The following is a 20,411-nucleotide window of genomic DNA, read 5'->3' on the forward strand; positions in this document are numbered from 1 at the left end:
TGTTTGCCAGGCATAGTGTTACTGAAATTGACTTTGTATTATTCTGTTAAGCCAGTTTTACTAATGATTTATTTTTATTGTTTGCTGCACATTGCCTTATATTAGTTGTAATATTGCAATTGCTTTGCTAATTTCTATAATACTGCTTCCTTTGCAAATCTGCATTTTTTTGTCATTGCTGTTTGTGTTAACTGTTTTGTGCTGCTGCATTGCCTCGTCCCTTAGTTTAGCATCTGAGCTCAGTAGATTTAAGTTAGCTTAAGAGGGGGTAGCCTATAAGAGAATGAGTTGCGATGAATTTGAAGAAATGCACTGAGAGGTTATACGAGAAAAATACAGAAAACATGCTTGGATAGGATTTTTTTGGCTGGAGCAAATATCGAAATAAGACGAAAGATCTATGGAATGAAGTTTTGGGTTGGACTGCAGTACCAAATGTTACACTGAAAACAAACCCTGTCCTTTCCTTTTGTGTCATACCTCTCTATGTTTGTGTACCCTTGTGTATTTGTGTTTTCCTGTCTTCATGAGAGCTATGTTGTAGAATTTTTCTAATACTATGTTATTTACTTTGTAAAGATGTTTAGACATTATTTATTCTGTTTTGTTTTAATGCTCGTGTGTGAAATTAATGTTTCGAAACTATTCTCATTATTTTATGTATTTACTTATTTCATAATTCCTGTAACACTGATGTATATGTTTATTTCGATTCTTTTGTAAAGCCCATATTACTACAAATGTTATCTGTACTATTATGTTCTTTAATGATGTATTTTGTACCTTTGTAATTGTATTTTCATGTTGTAAATTTATAATTGTATAGACACCAGTTCTTCAAATTAAGTTACATTTCACTGCACACGTTTCTGTTGGTCATAATATATGGACAATATGTGAGAAGTAGGGACTGATAGTGTTTGCACGTGTGTTAATAATTCAGCAAGGGACTGGATAACAGCATTGCTGGTTCGAAGGACATTTCAAAAAAAATTTGTGAGTGCACAAGTGGTGGTTCATGGACTTGCTATATTCTCCGCAAGACTCTTCGATGGTGATTGTGCACCTGCACAGTCACAACAGATGGTTGCTGGCCGTATCTACAAGGACTACAGTAGGTCTGCATCTTTGATGGCCCACCAATACCATTATTTCTACAAGGACTGCAGTGGGTCTGCAGCTTTGGTGGCCCACCAATACCGTAATCTCTACCAGGACTACAGTGGGTCTGCTCTGTGATGACCTACCTACCAATACTCTTCAAAATTTCGACTGACTCTGCTGTGGGTTTGCTCTGTTGTGGCCCATTACCTGTATGCATGTCAAGAGTCAGCACTGTCTTTCCGTTGGAAGGACAACACTACTTCTTCAAGACTGCATGGAAATCCACTACTTCTGTGTGCAATTTCTTTTACTAATGAGACTTTGCGAAAAAAAAAACTGTAATTACTATTATGATGAATGATCAGGACTGTCTTTATGGACTGTGACAAAATTTTAGCTTTTGACCAACATTGTATCAATAAGTGTGTGCATTTGATTTCTTTGTTATTGTAATTATGAAAAATTTTTTCAAATCTGTATTGGCCACTGCCCAAACCAATTTGTAAAATTTTTTGTGGGGAGCATGGGGGCTATGTAAGTAGGCTGTTTAGGTTTTTTTATTGGTAACGCCACCTCTGTATGAAAATCACTGGCTGTGCTGTGTGCAGTCTGTGTCTAGTTTGCATTGTTGTCTGCCATTGTAGTGTTGGGCAGCGGCAGCTAGATGTGAACAGCGCGTAGCATTGCGCAGTTGGAGGTGAGCCGCCAGCAGTGGTGGATGTGGGGAGAGAGATGGCGGAGTTTTGAAATTTGTCATGAACTGCTATATTTATATATGATGATATCAAGGTAAATACATTGTTTGTTCTCTATTAATATCTTTCATTTGCTAACTATCCCTATCAGTAGTTAGTGCCTTCCATAGTTTGAATCTTTTATTTAGCTGGCAGTAGTGGCGCTCGCTGTATTGCAGTAGCTTGAGCAGCGAAGATTTTTGTGAGGTAAGTGATTTGTGAAAGGTATAGTTTAATGTTAGTCAGGGCCATTCTTTTGTACGGAATTTTGAAAGTCAGATTGCGTTGCGCTAACAAAATATTGTGTGTCAGTTTAAGCACAGTCATGTATAATTGTTTAAAGGGGACGTTTCAAATAATGTTTGCAGTTGCCGTCGGAACCATCGTTGTACCCAGGCATGCACATCTTCGACCGAAGAAAATCGTCGGCCATTAACGTTTTTCTTCAAGGCTTCAAAAACATCGAAATCTCTTGGGGAGAAATCAAGACTGTTCAAAAATGTTTCAAATGGCTCTGAGCACTATGGGACTTAACATCTAAGGTCATCAGTCCCCTAGACTTAGAACTTCTTAAACCTAACCAACCTAAGGACATCACACACAACCATGACCGAGGCAGGATTCGAACCTGCGATCGTAGCAGCAGCGCGGTTCCGAACTGAAGCGCCTAGAACCGCTCGACCACAGCGGCCGGCAGTCAAGACTATATGGAGGATGTGGAAGAGCCTCCCAGCGATATTTCTGCATCGTCGTTGAAGCAGGCACGCCAACTCCAGGAAAGTCATGACGAGTTTTTTCTTTGACTGCAAGGGCCCGCTGCTGACTGACTTTCTGGAACACGGCGTCACAATTATGCACAGCGGTACGTGGGCTCAGCAAAAATTGAACCGCGCCATCCTCCACATGGTCCCAATCTCTCACTTTGCGATTTACATATTTTTGGAGCCCTAAAGAAAGACATTTGCTTCAGATGACGAGCTGCACGCCTGATTACAATCGTGGTTCCATTTGCAACCACAAGCATTTTTCATAGAACAATAGATGAATTTGTGGCGATTTATTTTGAAACAAAAACACTTAATTTACTTTTTTTGATCTGTCTCGTTTTCATTTTACTGCCCCTTATATTTTGAAGGATATATCTACGTTACAGCGGAAAACTTGTAGTTCTTCTTGTATCCAGAGTTTTTGAGTGTGATTTGATCCTTGTGTTATGATTAACGTGGGACAAAGTATTTCAATGTACTTTGATTTACGGAAAGTGGTTAATTAGTTATTTCATGGTTTTAAATAAGTTCTGTCGGTGTCTAACTTCGAGCAGTCGTATGTAGACGCGTCCTCGAAATCTAAACCCAATGCAGTCAGATACAAGCAAGACTTGTCAGGGCTTATCACCTACTGACTATAACATTTAGACCCATTGTGTGTGGTACCTCCCGGGGCCAGTTTAAGAATTTTAATGCATCATTATTAGGGAAGGCTGGCGGAGGTCATTTAAACTATCACCAAATATAACTGTTTCCGATAGCAGAGACACCACAAGCGTTCTTCGTATTTTCGAATTTGCTCGTCCCATTTAATGAGGAATTCTACTCACTGGGCCTTTACTTCCCTCACTCAAGCTGTGTTTTCCTCCATTCTACATAGTAGCTCGTGCATCATTACTAAGACCGTGTGTATACGTAGACCCACTTGTCTTCCAGTACTCGTCTGGTTGGCTTCCGCTTCTGTTTTCCGTCGGTTTGTCATAATCCGAGGTCTACGCTGTACTGGATGGTAATAGTGTGGTTATGCGTTGGCGAAGCCAACAAACGTGAAAGCAATGAACCTGGTTGAGGTGACAGGTAAATCTGCAGCTTAGCCCGAGGTCTAAGTTAGGTTGGAAGATGACAGTTTGCTTTGAGTTAGGGAAGCTAACGAATGTGAAAAGAAAAAAAAAGAAAAAAAAAACATGGTAGTGGTGACAGACGATCCGTAACTCTGCCTGAAGTTTAGGTTAGTTTGGAATGTAGCAATTTGGTTATGATTTGGTGAAGCCATCGAGTATGAAAGCGTAAAGCTGTCAGAGCTGTCTTAGAATCCGCACAAACGTCAACACATCCAACCTCCGCATAGGTGTCTCTCCACGAAACTGCCACAAACTCCTTTTCCTTTACTTTGTAAGTTTTTTTTCCACGGTCACGAAATAGGTTTACTTCTAATTTTCGCTTCCACTCTTCTGTCAATTGAATATGACCCTATCCAGTAGTTTCTGACATTTGGGTTTCCTGAGTATGTCCCTTCCCACTTCGTTTCAGCTCCCAGCGGCATGTATAGATCAAAATTCTGTTCATTACCTATCTCAATTTGTTCCTTCGTGGTCTCTACTGTTTTAGCTTCCCATGACATCCCATATAATAAGCGTGTGTGTGGTACTGAGTCAAATGCCTTTCAGATGCCAAGAAACACTGCATCTGACTGCCCTGATACATTGCTTTCAGGAAGCCATGTGAGAAAATCGCGATTTGGATTTAACATGATCGATATTATAGAAATCAATACTCGTTGGCACGGAGGAGGTCATTCTATTCGAGATCCATCATTATATTTGAGCTCATAATATGTTATAAGATTATACAACGAACTGTTGTCGTGGATGTTGGAATATAGTTTTGTGAATCACAACTGCTACCCTTCTTGTAGGTGGGTGTGACCTGTGCTTTCTTCCAGCACTAGGCACAGTTTTTGTTCGAGAGATCTTCGGTATGTTATGGTAAAAGGAGGGGCTAATTCAGCCAGAAATTTGGTGTAGAAACTGATAGGTATTCCCATCAGCTCCTGAAAGAGCTGAAATAGTCAATTTTAACTATTACAGTTCTATTCATACAGGGATGTCTGCAGTCTAACATGGTTTGTTAACGATAATGTTCATACAAAAAGGAGGGAAATGCATAGTGACTTAGATGGAATGAGTCAGAAAGTCGCTAATATTGATGCAAAGTACCCTTCGCCTGACACTTTAGATTAGCTTTGAGAGAGCCTGTGTAGATGAAGCCCAAGCTCGGAACCCTGCTTTTCATGTGACTCTCTCTTAGATATTATTTTTGCCAGGCCATCCTCACTTCCCTTCTCCATACTTCGATTCGCAAGTAGTGATTGTAACTTGCAATTGTCACTTCGGGCAAAAAGTGAGGCTTGGCAGTTAGCTTCATGTCTCGATTTGGCACACTGTTGCAATAAGTAACGAAGTTTGTTAAAAGTACCTTTTCGCATAGCATAACGTATAAGACATTGGTTCGAGGGACAGGGAGGTAAGATAGGCCCCAACTGAATCGTCACAAGGAATTAAGCACCGTTCGTACTGTACGCATTTTCCAATATCCATTATGGCGGGTGTCCATTAAAGTGGGTGCTGAATTACAAATCTCCGTGCTGTTAGACCAGGCAGAAGACAAGAAAAACGCCCAGAGTGGAGTTTACTAGGTTAGTGGACATATGGCGTACACTTTCCTCCCCTTTCGCCGAAGGTGACATTCGGTGCTCTGGTAGAGTATCCGCTATAGATAGTGCTGAAAGATCCACGATAAACAAGTATCATCAGCTGCGGATGTTACGAATGAAAGCTAGATAATGACAGGACGGAAAAGCGATACGTTTGATGATTAACGAAGGAAAGAACGGCTAGAACCGAATAAAAAAGATTTTAAAATATCGGCCTATGTCTGTTCTACCATTCACCAATGAGTTTTTCCCAGTAAAACTCCGCATTTGTGTACCATCGATGTTTGAAGGTTAGCGAATACAGAGTTTAACTTTGATGGGTAGTTGAACCCCTATTTAAAGATAATTTTTATTAAGGTTTTAGCTGTGCGAGTTGAGGTAGTTCGCCAGTGAGAGACGAATCACATTTCGACATGATGAAGTGTTACGATCACAACTCCGAGTCTGATGTTCAATTTTCATTTCAGACTGCCGATAGACTTGTGGAAAGGACGCACAGCTTCAAGTTGTCAATGTTTCTCACGAAGACTTCTGACGGCTGCTTCCATTGAGAATCGTTACAATTCCAAATTAAATTTCAACTCGGGTCGCTGACCATTCCCATCACTGCAATGCAACGTTTGTAAGAGAATGATATTTTCGCATTGCCTGTGCCCTGTCATAATCCATTTGAATTCTTTCATCTTGAGAACTGTCTGTATTTAGAGGAATGCGCGAGTAGAAATGAAAGTAGTTTCGTAGTCCAATATTTTCTCACAACCACCAGTTCTTTTCTGAAAGAAAGGAAAAAAAAGTGCGACACAGCAGCAAATAATAAGACAACACGCTTTACTACTTCGTAGCTTACAGCTTTCTCGATTTTGGAATTCTCATCAGACCAGCTTAAACGAAAAGATGGAATGAGTTCATGGGCGTTTTACTAAAGCTGTATGTAATCAATGGAATGAGTTCATGGGCGTTTTACTAAAGCTGTATGTAATCAATCAGTTTAATCAGCATGTTGTTTTTTGCGGAACCATAGAAGCTGTGAATTTCTTGAGGGAAGTCGTTTTCCTGAGTAGGCTCTTTTATTCTGAAATGATCACTTTATTTCGTTATTTAGTTACTAGATAATTTCGCCCCCTTGGGCCTTTTCGAGCTACCTCTGTTAGTTGCATCACAGTAAAGAACTGTAAGCATGCACGGGGACTGTCTCAAAAGTACCCTACTTGACGTATAGAGAGTGGTTGTTTCATGAACAACCTTATAAAGTTTAAGTTTGAAGATGCTGCATTGCCGAGAATTTGTTTGTACGCCATTAATAGCAAACGCGAGTTTGTAACCAGGGGTAAAATTGGTTATTGTTATGTTGTACAATACTTTTATTTGAAATGTTTTAGTCCATCTAATATTGAAGCTGAGCTAGATTCCGCTCTGGGAGATCTGCTGCTTCGTTCATAAAAGTAAATGTTGGATGCAGAGTGTAAGCGAGGCACTACGAACCCCCAAGACGAACATCGCTGTGATCGACCAAATAAGGTGACCATGCTAGAAATTGTGATGAAAATACGCAAAATGGTGTTGGGTGACTATCGAGCGAAAGTAGGCGAGGTAGCAGACACCGCAGGCATTCCAAAAAATATTGTTAGTCGCATACTGACTGAAAATTTCGACATCAGCTGTGCACAAGATCGGTGCCGCATTTACTCACAATGGAACAAAAAAAGCTGCGAAGGGATGTTTCAGCCGAGTGTGTGGCGATGTTTTGTTGCAATAAAGCCGAGTTTTGAGTCGGTTCATAAGCTGGATGAAACATGGGTCCATCACTTTACACCTGAGGCGAAGGGACAGTCAAAACGGTGTACTGAAAGGGGAGAGAGCTCCAAATAAGGTGAGACAGTTTCATCTGCATACAAGACCATGGCGTCAGTTTTTGTGGGAATCACGTGACATAATTTTCATTGATTATTTTCAAAAACGAAAGGCAATCAATGTTGAATACCATGTGAACATACTGCAACGTTTGAGTGATGAAATGAAATAGAAACGGCCTCATTTAACGACAAAGAAAATTTGTTTCATCGCGACAGTGGACCAATTGACACATCTGTTATCGTCACGGCCAAAATGAAGAAGTTAAAGATCGTATTGCTTCCTCGTACACGCTGTTCGCCAGATTTAGTCCCTTTTGATTATTTTCTGTTTCCAAACTTGGTGATAAATGATTTGCCAAAAATAAACTGGTGCGAACATGCAGTTGATGGCTATTTTGCTATAAACATGGTATCGAAACTACTGAACATCCCTGGGAAAGCGTACCAAGCTAGAGTGCGTAGAGAAATGATCGTATTTTTCTCGAAATTTTTGTGTTTCTCTGTTTCCGAGACAACCCATGTAGTATCATATATTTCACACGTCTGAGTGGAGGTAGCGACATGTGACAGTGTCCTTAATAACCATTTCTCACGAACGTGGTAGCTACGGGCAAAACTTTCTCACCCAGCGAAATACTGTGGAGTACATGGTAGAGGGTAAGTATCAGTCATGAGGGCTTTTTGTCGTTCCATTCACGTTCAGAGCGCGGGAAGAATGATTGTTTAAGTAACTCTGTGCGTGTAGTAATTAATCTAAGCTTGTCCTCACGATCCCTATGGGAGCGATATGTACGAGTTTGCAGTATTTTCCTAGAGACGCCATTTAAAGTCAGTTCTTGTAACTTTGCTAGTAGACTTTCTCGAGATAGTTTCCTTCTACCTTCAAGATCCTGCCAGTTCCGTTCTTTCAACGTCTCTGTGACACTCTCCCGCGGGTCAGACAAACCTGTAACCATTCGTATTGCCCTCCTCAGCATACGATCGACATCCCCTGGTAGTCCTATTTGGTACAGGTCCCACGCACTTGAGCGGTATTCTAGGATGGGTCCCAAGAGTGATTTTTAAACGATCTCCTTTGCAGAGTGATTGCATTTCCCTAGTATTATATCGATAGACTGAACGCTGCTACGTGCCTTACCCTCGACGGGACCTAAGTGATCTCTACATTTCATGTCCCTACTACGCTTTGTACCCAGGTATTTGTATGAGATGGCCGATTCCAGCTGTGTCTCAGTGATGTTATAATCGTAGGATACTACATTTTTTCGTTTTGTGAAGTGCACCATTTCACATTTATGACATTTAAAGCAAGTTGCGAATCTCCCCACGATTTTGAAATCCTGTCAAAGTATGACTGAATATTTGTACAGCTTTGTTCAGGTTGTACTTCGTTGTAGATAGGTGCATCATAAGCGGAAAGTCTGAGGTTACTATTAATATTCTACAAAGTATCATTAATAAACAGCAAATCACCCAATATACTTCTGTGTCGTACAACCGGGATTACAACTACATCTGTCGACGGCTCTCCATCCACCATATAATGCTGCCTCCTCCAGTTGTCCAGTTGCGCCCTTAATTACAGTGGTTGTGAGAAATCGTTATTAAGGACACTGTGACATGTTGCTCCCTCCGAACAGGTGTGTGGCATGTCTGATGGTTACAATTTTTGTACTGTGATGCAAGTAACAGAGGTAACTTGAAAACGACCAAGGACGTTCAATTAAAAAAAAAAGTGTGCGAAATCTTATGGGACTTAACTGCTAAGGTCATCAGTCCCTAAGCTTACACACTACTTATCCTAAATTATCCTAAGGGCAAACACACACTCCCATGTCCGAGGCAGGACTCGAACCTCCGCCGGTGTCTGCCGGTTAGCAAAAAGTTGAATCGTGAAACAAGTGATTCCTTCAAAATAAAACAGTCTATGCAGGAAAATGATTTCCCCCAAGATAGTAAGCACGTCTTATGGGGATACACAAGGAAAACATATGAAACTTGCTGGAAGAAAGACCATTTACTTAAAGAAAAACCAAAATTGCTTGAAGAACTCTTTGCCTTGTAAGTTTTAGTACGTGACGGCTTAGATATTTAATCGCTACTTAGAAAATTGTTGGCCGTACGATTCCGGAAAACTTCAGTCTTGTAAACTTTTCAACAGAGGTTCAGTTTGATTCAACTAAAATGATTCTTCGCTATGTAAAATCGTGAATAATCCAGATAACTTGCTAAAATACTGTTGCTGATACTAGCAGCGATAGACGAGTCCGATAATATTACCGTCCGTACAAACAAAACACTCGAGTTATCATCCTATCGCGACTCTTCACATCTGTACGCTGATTACCTTGCGCACAACATTCTGTGACGCACATGTTGCTACTTAAATACTCTGGGACCCCCGCGCGAAACTCAGGCGGCATAATTTGTCATACGTGTCAGCACTACCCACTACCGCTCGCTTTGACTTGCAATCACAAGGCAGATCTCAGTGCAAACAACTGTAGTTAGAACAAACTTTCAAAGGGGTCTTCTCTGGGTTGCTGTTAAATTTCTTACCACTTTCAGGCTGCCATCTGTTGCTTGTACACGCATGAATTAAATGCCGGGTGGAGTATGCTTCAATATATACGGGTCAGAATATATTTCTTGGTCAAGTGGGAGTTGATAAATTTGAGAAAACTATGGTTTCCTCGGTGAATGACGCGAAATTCTCTCGTTTTGTCAACCGAGTAACAGAGTCGTTATGAAGCAACGTTTCGATTACTTTTCTACTCGTCATCTTCGGATAAAGTGCCGGGTTCCGGCTGATAGTGTTGCAGGCAGCGGATGACACTGCCACTCGACACCAGGTATCAACGTCCGGACCCCTTACAATCACGGTCCCCCATCACCGGCCAAGTCACGCATTTCCAGTAGCACAATTTGTCCTTCCGTGTTGTTTCGGTAGAGAAACGCAGTCCGAAGTCCGATAGTGCTATTGCTACAGGAACCTGTTACTTCGCCTGAGGATAAGAGCAGGCAACTTGTCGAAAAGATGGTGCGGAACAACCATGCTACTCGACTGACAAACTGTTAACTGAACGTTCGCGTGTTAATATTCTGTGCGGCTCATCTACAAGGATAAATTTACATAACTGGTGGGAATTGCTTATAATGAACTAGTTTCGTTGATTATATATGACAACTGTCCGCTAAGGTCGTACACCGTCTGTCTATGAGCCGGCCGAAGTGGCCGCGCGGTTCTGGCGCTGCAGTCTGGAACAGCGCAACCGCTACGGTCGCAGGTTCGAATCCTGCCTCGGGCATGGATGTGTGTGATGTCCTTAGGTTAGTTAGGTTTAACTAGTTCTAAGTTCTAGGGGACTAATGACCTCAGCAGTTGAGTCCCATAGTGCTCAGAGCCATTTGAACCGTCTGTCTATAAAGTACAAGACTGATTTTAATCCTGGCGAATTTGCCACGTCAGCGCAATAACTACGCTTGCAACTTGAACTAACAAATGTAAAGAATAGATGTACATTCGACCAATCAGTTGTGAGCAGGCAGTGTAGCAATGATGTGTCAACGTTATTGTTTCACAAATCGTAACGGAGCAACAGCACTAAATCAATTGTTCAAGACATTACCTAGAATGTTTTGCAAAAGAGAAAAGTGTTCAAAGTTTGTCCTGAAAATCTTGACTTCCGAACAGAAACAACGAGGCATAGACGCCTGCCACGACTTGAATGAAATGCTTAACCCAGGAGAATTCCTTTCTGGAAAAAATCATCACTGGTGTTGGGTCTTCGTGTTCTCGATACGAACCTACCGCAAAGCGACGCAGTGCAGGAATTTACACGACGCGTCAGCGCTTTAACGACATAACCTATGTTCAAGCCAGTGTGACGCACGAGTGGAACAACATCCTGAAGAAGGCCTTTCTGCCCGTTTCACGTGATTGTATGAACGATCTGTGCGTTGTACTCAATTTGAGTAGACTATGTGAGACACATGAAGCATTAAAACCGTCGTCTTAACGTTTCTCAATTTTTTATTAATCCAGTCACGATCTTTTTGAAGTGACGGGGTATATCAGTGTTCAGGTTTTGGTTCTGCACAAAATTTTAACTCACACATGCAGCTGTGTAGCGTACGACTGCAAAGAACAGAGGAATTGCACCTCAGCTATTTTTGGGAGTGGTTCATCGTTATGGATTGAAACTCAAGCACGTTCAACTGTCAAAACTGTACATGATTGTCTTATTGGGATAGCTGCGTTCGTTCTTTGAATAAAAATATGGCATTTCAGTCTTTGATCGGTATTTTTTTTATTTTCAGTAACCGGTTTCAGGCTAGCAGCCCGTCTTCAGATCATATATTGCAGTTTCAGAGTAACCAGTCAGTACAGAACTATTGGTTCGCTATTATAACAGCGCCGGCCTGCGTGGCCGAGCGGTTATAGGCGCTACAGTCTGGAACAGCGCGACCGCTGCGGTCGCAGGTTCGAATCCTGCCTCGGGCATGGGTGTTTGTGATGCCCTTAGGTTAGTTAGATTTAAGTAGTTCTAAGTTCTAGGGGACTGATGACCACAGTAGTTAAGTCCCATAGTGCTCAGAGCCATTTGAACCATTTATTATGACAGCCTGAAACCGGTCACTGAAAATAAAAAAAATAGCGGTCAAAGATTGAAATTCCATATTTTTACGCGCAACAGTATTTCATTATAACATTCAGCTGTTTTATCTGTGGTTACTAATTCACATGGTCAATTTCGAAATTACAGAATTTCACTTTTAGACGTATTTTTGGCAGTCCAGCTCAACCGAAACAGTGATACACATGAAATGGTACGAAACGTAAGAACATCGAAAATCAGTAGTGCTACTGTCAGCATGAAACACACCCGTTCTTGTGTGCACCCACTACGTGGAGACTTAACGCACGCTTGCCCAACGAAAAGGAAAACTTGGTTTACTCTATGTTCGACTTTCATATAGTGTGCACACAAGAACCTGCAAATTTTATGCTTGCGGTAGCCCTAAAAATTTTTCAATTGGAATGCTTTATGTACTTTAGTGTTTCAGGCTAGCTGGACTGCCCCAGAGACGTCTGAACATAAAACTGTATAGTCCCGAAATCTAGCATGTGAATGAAATACCGTCATTGAAACAGTTTAATCGATTATCCAAAAATAGTACACCAAAACGGTTTCGTTAAGCTTCAGTTAGGGTTAAATATTGGCTTAGACACAGAGAATGACGAATCAGTCTTCTGCTGGTGCTCCACTAATAATCTCAGAGCTGAGATGGTGTGAGATTACTCCGCGGGAGGCTGTTGTCCCGATAAATTGAGTGGACGGCATATAAAAAGAGAATGGCGCCGGTCCTCGCAAGTTCCCAGAGTCGACGCCGACATGCTGCCGCTGCTCCTGCTGGTGGTTGGCAGCTGCGCCACAGCCGCGTCTGCGCAGAACGCCAGCTTCCCCGATGACTTCCTGTTCGCCGTCTCCACCGCCGCCTATCAGATAGAGGGCGCCTGGGACGCTGACGGTGAGTCCCCCCACATCCTGTTTGGGGTGGGGAGGGAGTGCGGGCCGCAGGTGGGAGGTAGGGGAGGGTACGGTTCTCAGTTGTTTTTATCACGTACATAAGCAAGCGGGGCGATGTCACTGGATACTAATGCAGAGGTTCTACATTTGATTTCCGGTGACAATATAATTTTTTCTCCAAGGGCAGGGGCCATTGAGCTACTCGAACAGTAACCGTTCAACTTTCGAATAGCGTGCGAAAAAAACAAACATTTAAATCTTTCTGTGAGAGCTTTAATTTCTCTTATTTTATTACGATGATCATGAATCCTATGTAGATTGGCGTCAACAAAGTATTTTCGCGTTGGAAGGAGGAAGTTGGTGATTGAAATTCTGTCAGAAGATCTCGTCGTTACGAAAAACGCCTTTGTTTTAATGATTGCCATCCTAATTTGCGTATCATGTCTGCGGCGTTCTCTCCCCTGTTTCTCGATAATACAAAACGAGCTGCCCTTCTTTGAAATTCTTCCGTGTCCTCATTCAATCCCATCTGGAAAGGAACTCGAACCGAGCAGCAATACTCCAGAAGAGGACGGAGAAACGTAGTGTAGGCAGTGTCTTTAGTACACTACTGGCCATTAAAATTGCTACACCACGAAGATGACGTGCTACAGACGCGCAATTTAACCGACAGGAAGAATATGCTGTGATACGCAAATGATTAGCTTTTCAGAGCATTCACACAAGGTTGGCGCCGGTGGCGACACCTACAATGTGCTGACATGAGGAAAGTTTCCAAATGGTTTCTCATACACAAACAGCAGTTGACCGGCGTTGCCTGGGGAAACGTTGTTGTGATGCCTCGTGTAAGGAGGAGAAATGTGTACCATCACGTTTCAGACTTTGATAAAGTTCGGATTGTAGCCTATTGTGATAGCGGTTTATCGTATCACGACGTTGCTGCTCGCGTTGGTCGAGATCCAATGACTGTTAGCAGAATATGGAATCGGTGGGTTCAGGAGGGTAATACGGAACGCCGTGCTGGATCCCAACGACCTCGTATCACTAGCAGTCGAGATGACAGGCATCTTATCCGCATGGCTGAACGGACTGTGCAGCCACGTCTCGATCCCTGAGTCAACAGATGGGGACGTTTGCAAGACAACAACCATCTGCACGAACAGTTCGACGACGTTTGCAGCAGCATGGACTATCAGCTCGGAGACCATGGCTGCAGTTACCCCTGACACTGCATCACAGACAGGAACGCTTGCGATGGTGTACTCAACGACGAACCTGGGTACACGAATGGCAAAACGTCATTTATTCGGATGAATCCAGGTTCTGTTTACAGCATCATGATGGTCGCATCCGTGTTTGGCGACATCGCGGTGAACGCACATTGGAAGCGTGTATTCGTCATCGCCATACTGGCGTATCACCCGGTGTGATGGTATGGGGTGCCATTGGTTACACGTCTCGGTTACCTCTTGTTCGCATTGACGGCACTTTAAACAGTGGACGTTACATTTCAGATGTGTTAATACCCGTGGCTCTACCCTTCATTTGATCCCTGCGAAACCCTACATTTCAGCAGGATAATGCACGACCGCATGTTGCAGGTCCTGTACGGGCCTTTCTGGATACAGAAAATGCTCGACTGCTGCCCTGGGCAGCACATTCTCCAGATCTCTCACCAATTGAAAACGTCTGGTCAATGGTGGCTTAGCAAATGGCTCGTCACAATACGCCAATCTCTACTCTTGATGAACTGTGGTATCGTGTTGATGCTGCAAGGGTAGCTGTACCTGTACACGCCATCCAAGCTCTATTTGACTCAATGCCCAGGCGTATCAAGGCTGATTTCTCAGGATGAGTGCGCCCAAATTGCGTGAAAATGTAATCACATGTCAGTTCTAGTATAATATATTTGTCCAATGAATACCCGTTTATCATCTGCATTTCTTCTTGGTGTCGCAATTTTAATAGCCAGTAGTGTAGATAAGGCTTTTGTCTACATGACTGTCTTCCATATTTAATAGATTCTGCAGCTTGTAAGTGTTTCGCCAATAAAACGCAGTCTTTCGTTCGCCTTCCCCTTAAAATTTTCTACAACATTTACGATGTAATCGTTCCAATTGAAGTAGTTAGCAATTGTAATCACTAAGTATTTAGTTGAATTCACAGCCTTTAGATTTATGTTATTTATCGTGTAACCGAAATTTAACGGATTCCTTTTAGTTCTCGTGTGGATGGCTTCAAATGTCTATTATTTAGAACCAACATTTTTCGCTCCATACAGATATCTTACCTAAGGCGTTTCGCAATTGGTTAGGATATTCTGATGACTTTACTAGACAGGAAATGACAGCATCATCTGCAAAATCTAAGACGTCTGCTGAGATTGTCTCCTAAATCATTTATATAGAGTAGGGACAGCAGGTAGCATACATAATTTCCTTGCGGAACACCAAATATCACTTTTGTTTCCCTCGATGACTTTTCGTGGATTACCAAGTAATGTGACTTGTCTCAAACGCTGATTTCCATTTCCATACCGCTATTAGCTCCCCTAGACTTGGTAATGGGTTCAATTCGGTAAGGAAGAGAGTGTACAATTTTCATCTGGTATGCCACATCCACCTGAAACCACTCATCGATTATAAGTTCCTGTAGAGCTAACAAACTACGGTAATATTGACTGATAAGTTTCACTTGAAAAGTTTGACAACGAGTGTAATGGATGCTTTTTCGTTCACCAGATGCCGAACATAGCATCTGAAGATGGGCGAAACCTGTTATGAGTGTCATAAAAATTTGGTTGTATCTGAAATAAACAGAAGTTCACAGTACGCGTATCACCATTCTCCTTTTTTCAAAAAACATGTGTAAATACTACAATTTCAATCACCTGTCTCACTGAGTCTTCATCGTGGCGATCTCACAGTTCATAAACACCAATACTGAGGTGGAAGTGACGTCAGATTAAGACTTCGACTGGGTAGTAATCCGTACGAGACGAATGAGATTAAAGGAGGAGATGAACAGGTTACCATCATGGATTTTGCAAATAACTTACGATTGTGGGAATTCAGTTTGCTGTTTTCTTTCGTGTAATCTGACTGCAGACGGCGTAGCTCATGTTGACACATATCGTATTTATTTACTTCCAGACAGCTGGCGATAAAGTTGGACCGAAGGCAACCTACAAAGCAGAATCCATTACGTCACTCTCAGTTGAGAGACGTCATTGAAAGGGATAGTAGCGTCCTGAGAAAGTCAGGCGAATGGAAACGACTGTTACTGTCCATGATATACAGTATGTAATGCAAATAAATGTTGAAGCCTCGAGAGATTGTAACGGGCATCTTGACGAAAACAATTTAGGGATATGTCTATGAAGGTTTTCGCGACGTATCATTCCAATAAAATCTTCACGGGTTTCGTGCCACATAAATTGATGGTGTGAACGCGAGGTCCCTTTGCATATTCTGGCAAAGTTCCAGTGCATCATAGGCCATCTCCTTATACATGTATCTGCGCTCTACAGTGTTTTAACAGCGTTCAGGTGGATTGTTGACGTAGCTGGTAATTAGCGTCCTCCGTCAATCGCTACCGCACTTGATGCAGACTGGCGCCTCTCCCATATTGCTGCTTCAAAGCCTGATAGCCGAGCTACGCTGAGGGCAACACCTTTATCTCGATTACCAGGATTCGACATTCCTTAATAAAGTTGTCCCAGAACCATTAACTGAGAAGATGAAAACTGTCTCTTCGAAAACAAAGATGAGCTTTTCCGTTAAGCTGTGCTGGGCCAACGCAGATCTGTTTTTCTATACGAATCTTACATTGCGTATATGTTTAGTGCATAGTAAGGAGACATTGCTCTGCCTTTGTCCAATGAAGATGTTCCCCATTCGCAAGAAATGTGATAGATTCCAGATGAACGCAGTTACGAGATCATATTTAACTCTCTCCAGAAGGCTCCTTAATTTTGCAGTTGATAGAAACAGATTCTATTACATTTGTTAAGCCAGGTTTCCATATGCAAGTAAAGTGACGCCACAGCAAATGGTATGACGGCTGATACGGCAGGGCCTACGTTTGCTGCTATTTCAACATGCCCCTTTCAAAATTCTAGTTTCACGGTTTTTTTAGATCCTCAGCTGAGATTATTCGGACAGACATTGGTATTGTCATTTACTTTATGATATTAGAATTCAGTTAAGAATCTAACAAGAAGAAGAAAAAGCATAAATGTAGGATTTGTAAGTGGGTCTCGTACAGAAGTGACTCTTGTGCAAACGAAGTACCACTTATAAACAAAATTCATTGTTGAACCACTTTCTGATAGCAAAAGTAAATTATACTTGACATCTCTCCAATATTTATACCACGCCCTTAAAACTGCTATGTTAACTTTCTGTATGATATCAGATGATACTGACAATAGTCTGAAGTCTCATTTGAAAGCTAATATTTTCACTTTTGCACTGCACAACAATTAAATAAGATGAAGTATTAGAGTTATTCTATACCGAATTTTGGAGTTATGCATCATGCAAGTGAACGAAAAGACACTGCAACATAGTTGATGTCATAGTTGATGTCCTGAATTAATAGCAACACTCAGTCTGAAATTATACTGCCACCAGTTTCCTTCTTACTTCCTTTCCAAATCCAGTGAGCAAGTGTTTAAGAGCATTGAAGCTGCCAATACTAGAATCCTAATATACTTCATGTGTATTTATGATTTGTAGAATTATGGGAGCTGCTATGAAAATAAAAATCACTTACGAGTAATTACTGAATAGTACTTGCTCCCCTCCCCCCCCCCCCCCCTCCACACACACACACACAAAGAAACAAATCTTATCCATGCATCATATAACAGAAACATATATATATATATATATATATATATATATAATATGATTACTCTGCAATTCACAGTTAAGTGCCTGGCAGAGGGTTCATCGAACCACCTTCAAGCTATTTTTGTACCAATCCATTCTTGAACAGCTCACGGGAAAACGAACAATTAAATCTTTCCATGCAGGCTTTGATTTATTTTATTATAAGGATCGTTTCTTCCTATGTAGGTGGGCGCCAACGAAATGGTTTTGCATTCGGAGCAGAATGCTGGTGTTTGATATTTTGTGAAGTATTCCTGCAGCAACGAAAAACGCATTTGTTTTAATGATCTCAATCCCAATTCACGTATCATATCTATGGCACTTTTGCCATGTAAATTAACTATTGTGTGATCATGAAGTTAGAAACGAAGATGCATTTTCTTTCACTGTAGCAGAAAAAAACCATAGTAAAAATGACGCATTTTGGAGAGTTTTAAATGCGGTGTTATCACTGAAGCTGCATATTTCCGTAATATACAGGTATAAAAACGAAAACCACTAAATACTTATGTTCGCTTCGCAAGCAGTGAAATCATGATGGTGGCTGCTGTTTTGCTTCTAACTGTAGCCGGTGGCGGGGGAAGAAAAGTGGCTAACAAACATATTTTTGTGACATGACTGGAAGTGCCCTCACTCATGTGGTGAACAGGGATTTGGGTCTTCCAAAGGCAAGTGGCAACTTCGGTGACGCCACTCCAGTGGCGGTCAAATGAGGTCACTTTGTTTGCGTGTGGAAATCTGCATTTAGACAGAACTCGCCCAAATCTTGCGGAAGCTGCACCAACGTATGGACGGAACGTAATCTTATGTTTTCTTAAACTGCTTTTTCTTCGTTCTTGTCATTGCGTCTGTGTGGCCCCAGTGCCTCCGTAATTTCTTTATTCCTATAGCTGCTGGAACCAAAAGTCGTTTTTAGGAGGTCCAGCTCCATCGGTAAGCAAACGTCATCAAACATACGCAAAGTAAGGCGCGGGCAAGAAAATAAGTCTGCAGCGGCCGAGCACAGCTTAACGGAAAGGCACAAGTTCGATTTCGGTAACGGGCCCTCCATGTGGTCTGCTAAGGGTTGCTTGGATAACATTATTAAGGAGGCAGTCTGGATACGAGAGTAGACGAAGCTTGTTATTCGAGATAACGAAAGGTGACCATATTTATGAGAATCGAAGCTACGACCAATTTTATAACTGCTCACTGCTCGAAATGGAGCAGTACTCTGTAACTGTTATACATTACTAAAGTTTACAACGGAATGAATAGTAGCCATCAAATGATAATATAACAAACATAATGTAAAAAACAAGCACTTTCTTAGTTACTGTATAATTATAATACGCTTAACATTAAAAGTTAGCTACGGAGTTGCTTACTCTCTAAACAAAGTGAACAAAGAAGCTATTACGTGCGCTGTATTTTCTGCAACATCCACACCAAGGAAATACATGCGAAAGCATTGACGTTACCGCCAAGAAAATCCAGATCAGTAATAGCAAATTCAGCGCAAGTATTATTGAAAATCTCGAAGATGAAGCATCATCAAGCGGCCGTGTGAACGCATATCGTAATACAGTGCGTCATGGTACGTTAAATTAGGGACACGACACTGACATAAAGTACAGATACTTTTAAAATGCTAGATATATAAGAAAGTTATGACCATCATGACACTTTTTCAATTACAGGCCACATGTCCTATGGATACACGTTATGTGTCTTCAATGCAGTGGTTTCTATTGCCTTTTGCATCCCCATGCTGTTGACCATTGCTGATTCTTCCGCCTTGAGGAGCAGTCTCCCACCCCAAGGGCAAAAGAGTGTCCTGAACATCTGTAGACTCCTCCATCCTCTTTGACAAAGCCGTTGATCGGCTGACAGAAGGAGGATGACTTCTTATGCCGGATTAATAATCAAAATTTAAGTGGTGGGGACCGAGGACGTTTTGATTAGTAATCAAAGACGGTACCCCCTTTTTTTTCTCATTTTGTTCGTTAATGTTCGTTGCATTTATTCCAGACGGGCGTCCTGTGATACTCGTTCAATGTCATCGTTGATCCATTCGGTCAGTTTTTTAATTATAGAGGGCAGTTTAACCTCGTACTGTACACTCTGAGCTACCGCGCCAGCATTTCCTAGCCCACCGGTGGTAATAAAGAACCCGCCAGGTTAGCCGAGAGCGCTAATGCTCTGCTTCCTGGACTCGGGTAGGTGCGCCGGCCCCGGATCGAATTCGCCCGGCGGATTTACGACGAGGGCCTGTGCTGGCCAGCCTGGATGTGGTTTTTAGGGGTTTTTCCACATTCCACTAGGTGAATGCCGGGCTGGTCCCCCACATCCCGCCTCAGTTACACGACTAGCAGACATCTGAAACACGTTCACACTGTTTCATGGTTTACACTAGATGCAGACAGCTGGGGTACACTTATTCTCTCCTGGGGGGTATGGGGTGGGGGCGGGAAGGGCATTTCGCCACCCCTCTCAATCAACCTTGCAAATCCGATTGTACCAATGCCGACCTTGTGAACACTGCAGGACTAAGGCACAAGCAAAAGAAGAAGAAGAAGCAGGGTGGTAATAAAGAGTAACTCAGTAGGAAGTACAGTTGAAAACGAATGGACATCTCTAAAAGGACAGTCACAGAAGTTGGGGAGAAAACCGTCAGTACAAAGAAAGCTAACTGCGAAGAAACCATAGGTAACAGAGGAAATACTTCAGCTGATCGATGAAAGAAGGAAGTAAAAAAATGTTTAGGGAAGTTCAGGAATACAGAAATAAAAGTTGTTGACGAATGAAATAAACAGTAAGTGCAGGGAAGCTAAG

The 20,411-nt window shown here is 42.0% G+C and overlaps 1 protein-coding gene across 1 annotated transcript in view; it reads left to right on the forward strand.

Annotated features, from left to right (window-relative positions):
- Window positions 1–12,567: 12,567 nt before the first annotated feature.
- LOC124805597 (myrosinase 1-like) overlaps window positions 12,568–20,411 on the forward strand; it is a 303,345-nt gene continuing 295,501 nt past the window's right edge. Inside the window, exon 1 of the mRNA XM_047266163.1 lies at window positions 12,568–12,703. Within this exon, the coding sequence (XP_047122119.1) occupies window positions 12,568–12,703 (136 nt within the window). The remainder of the gene's footprint in view (window positions 12,704–20,411) is intronic.

Source organism: Schistocerca piceifrons, chromosome 7 (assembly GCF_021461385.2).
Source record: "Schistocerca piceifrons isolate TAMUIC-IGC-003096 chromosome 7, iqSchPice1.1, whole genome shotgun sequence".
Classification (NCBI taxonomy): Eukaryota; Metazoa; Arthropoda; class Insecta; order Orthoptera; family Acrididae; genus Schistocerca; species Schistocerca piceifrons.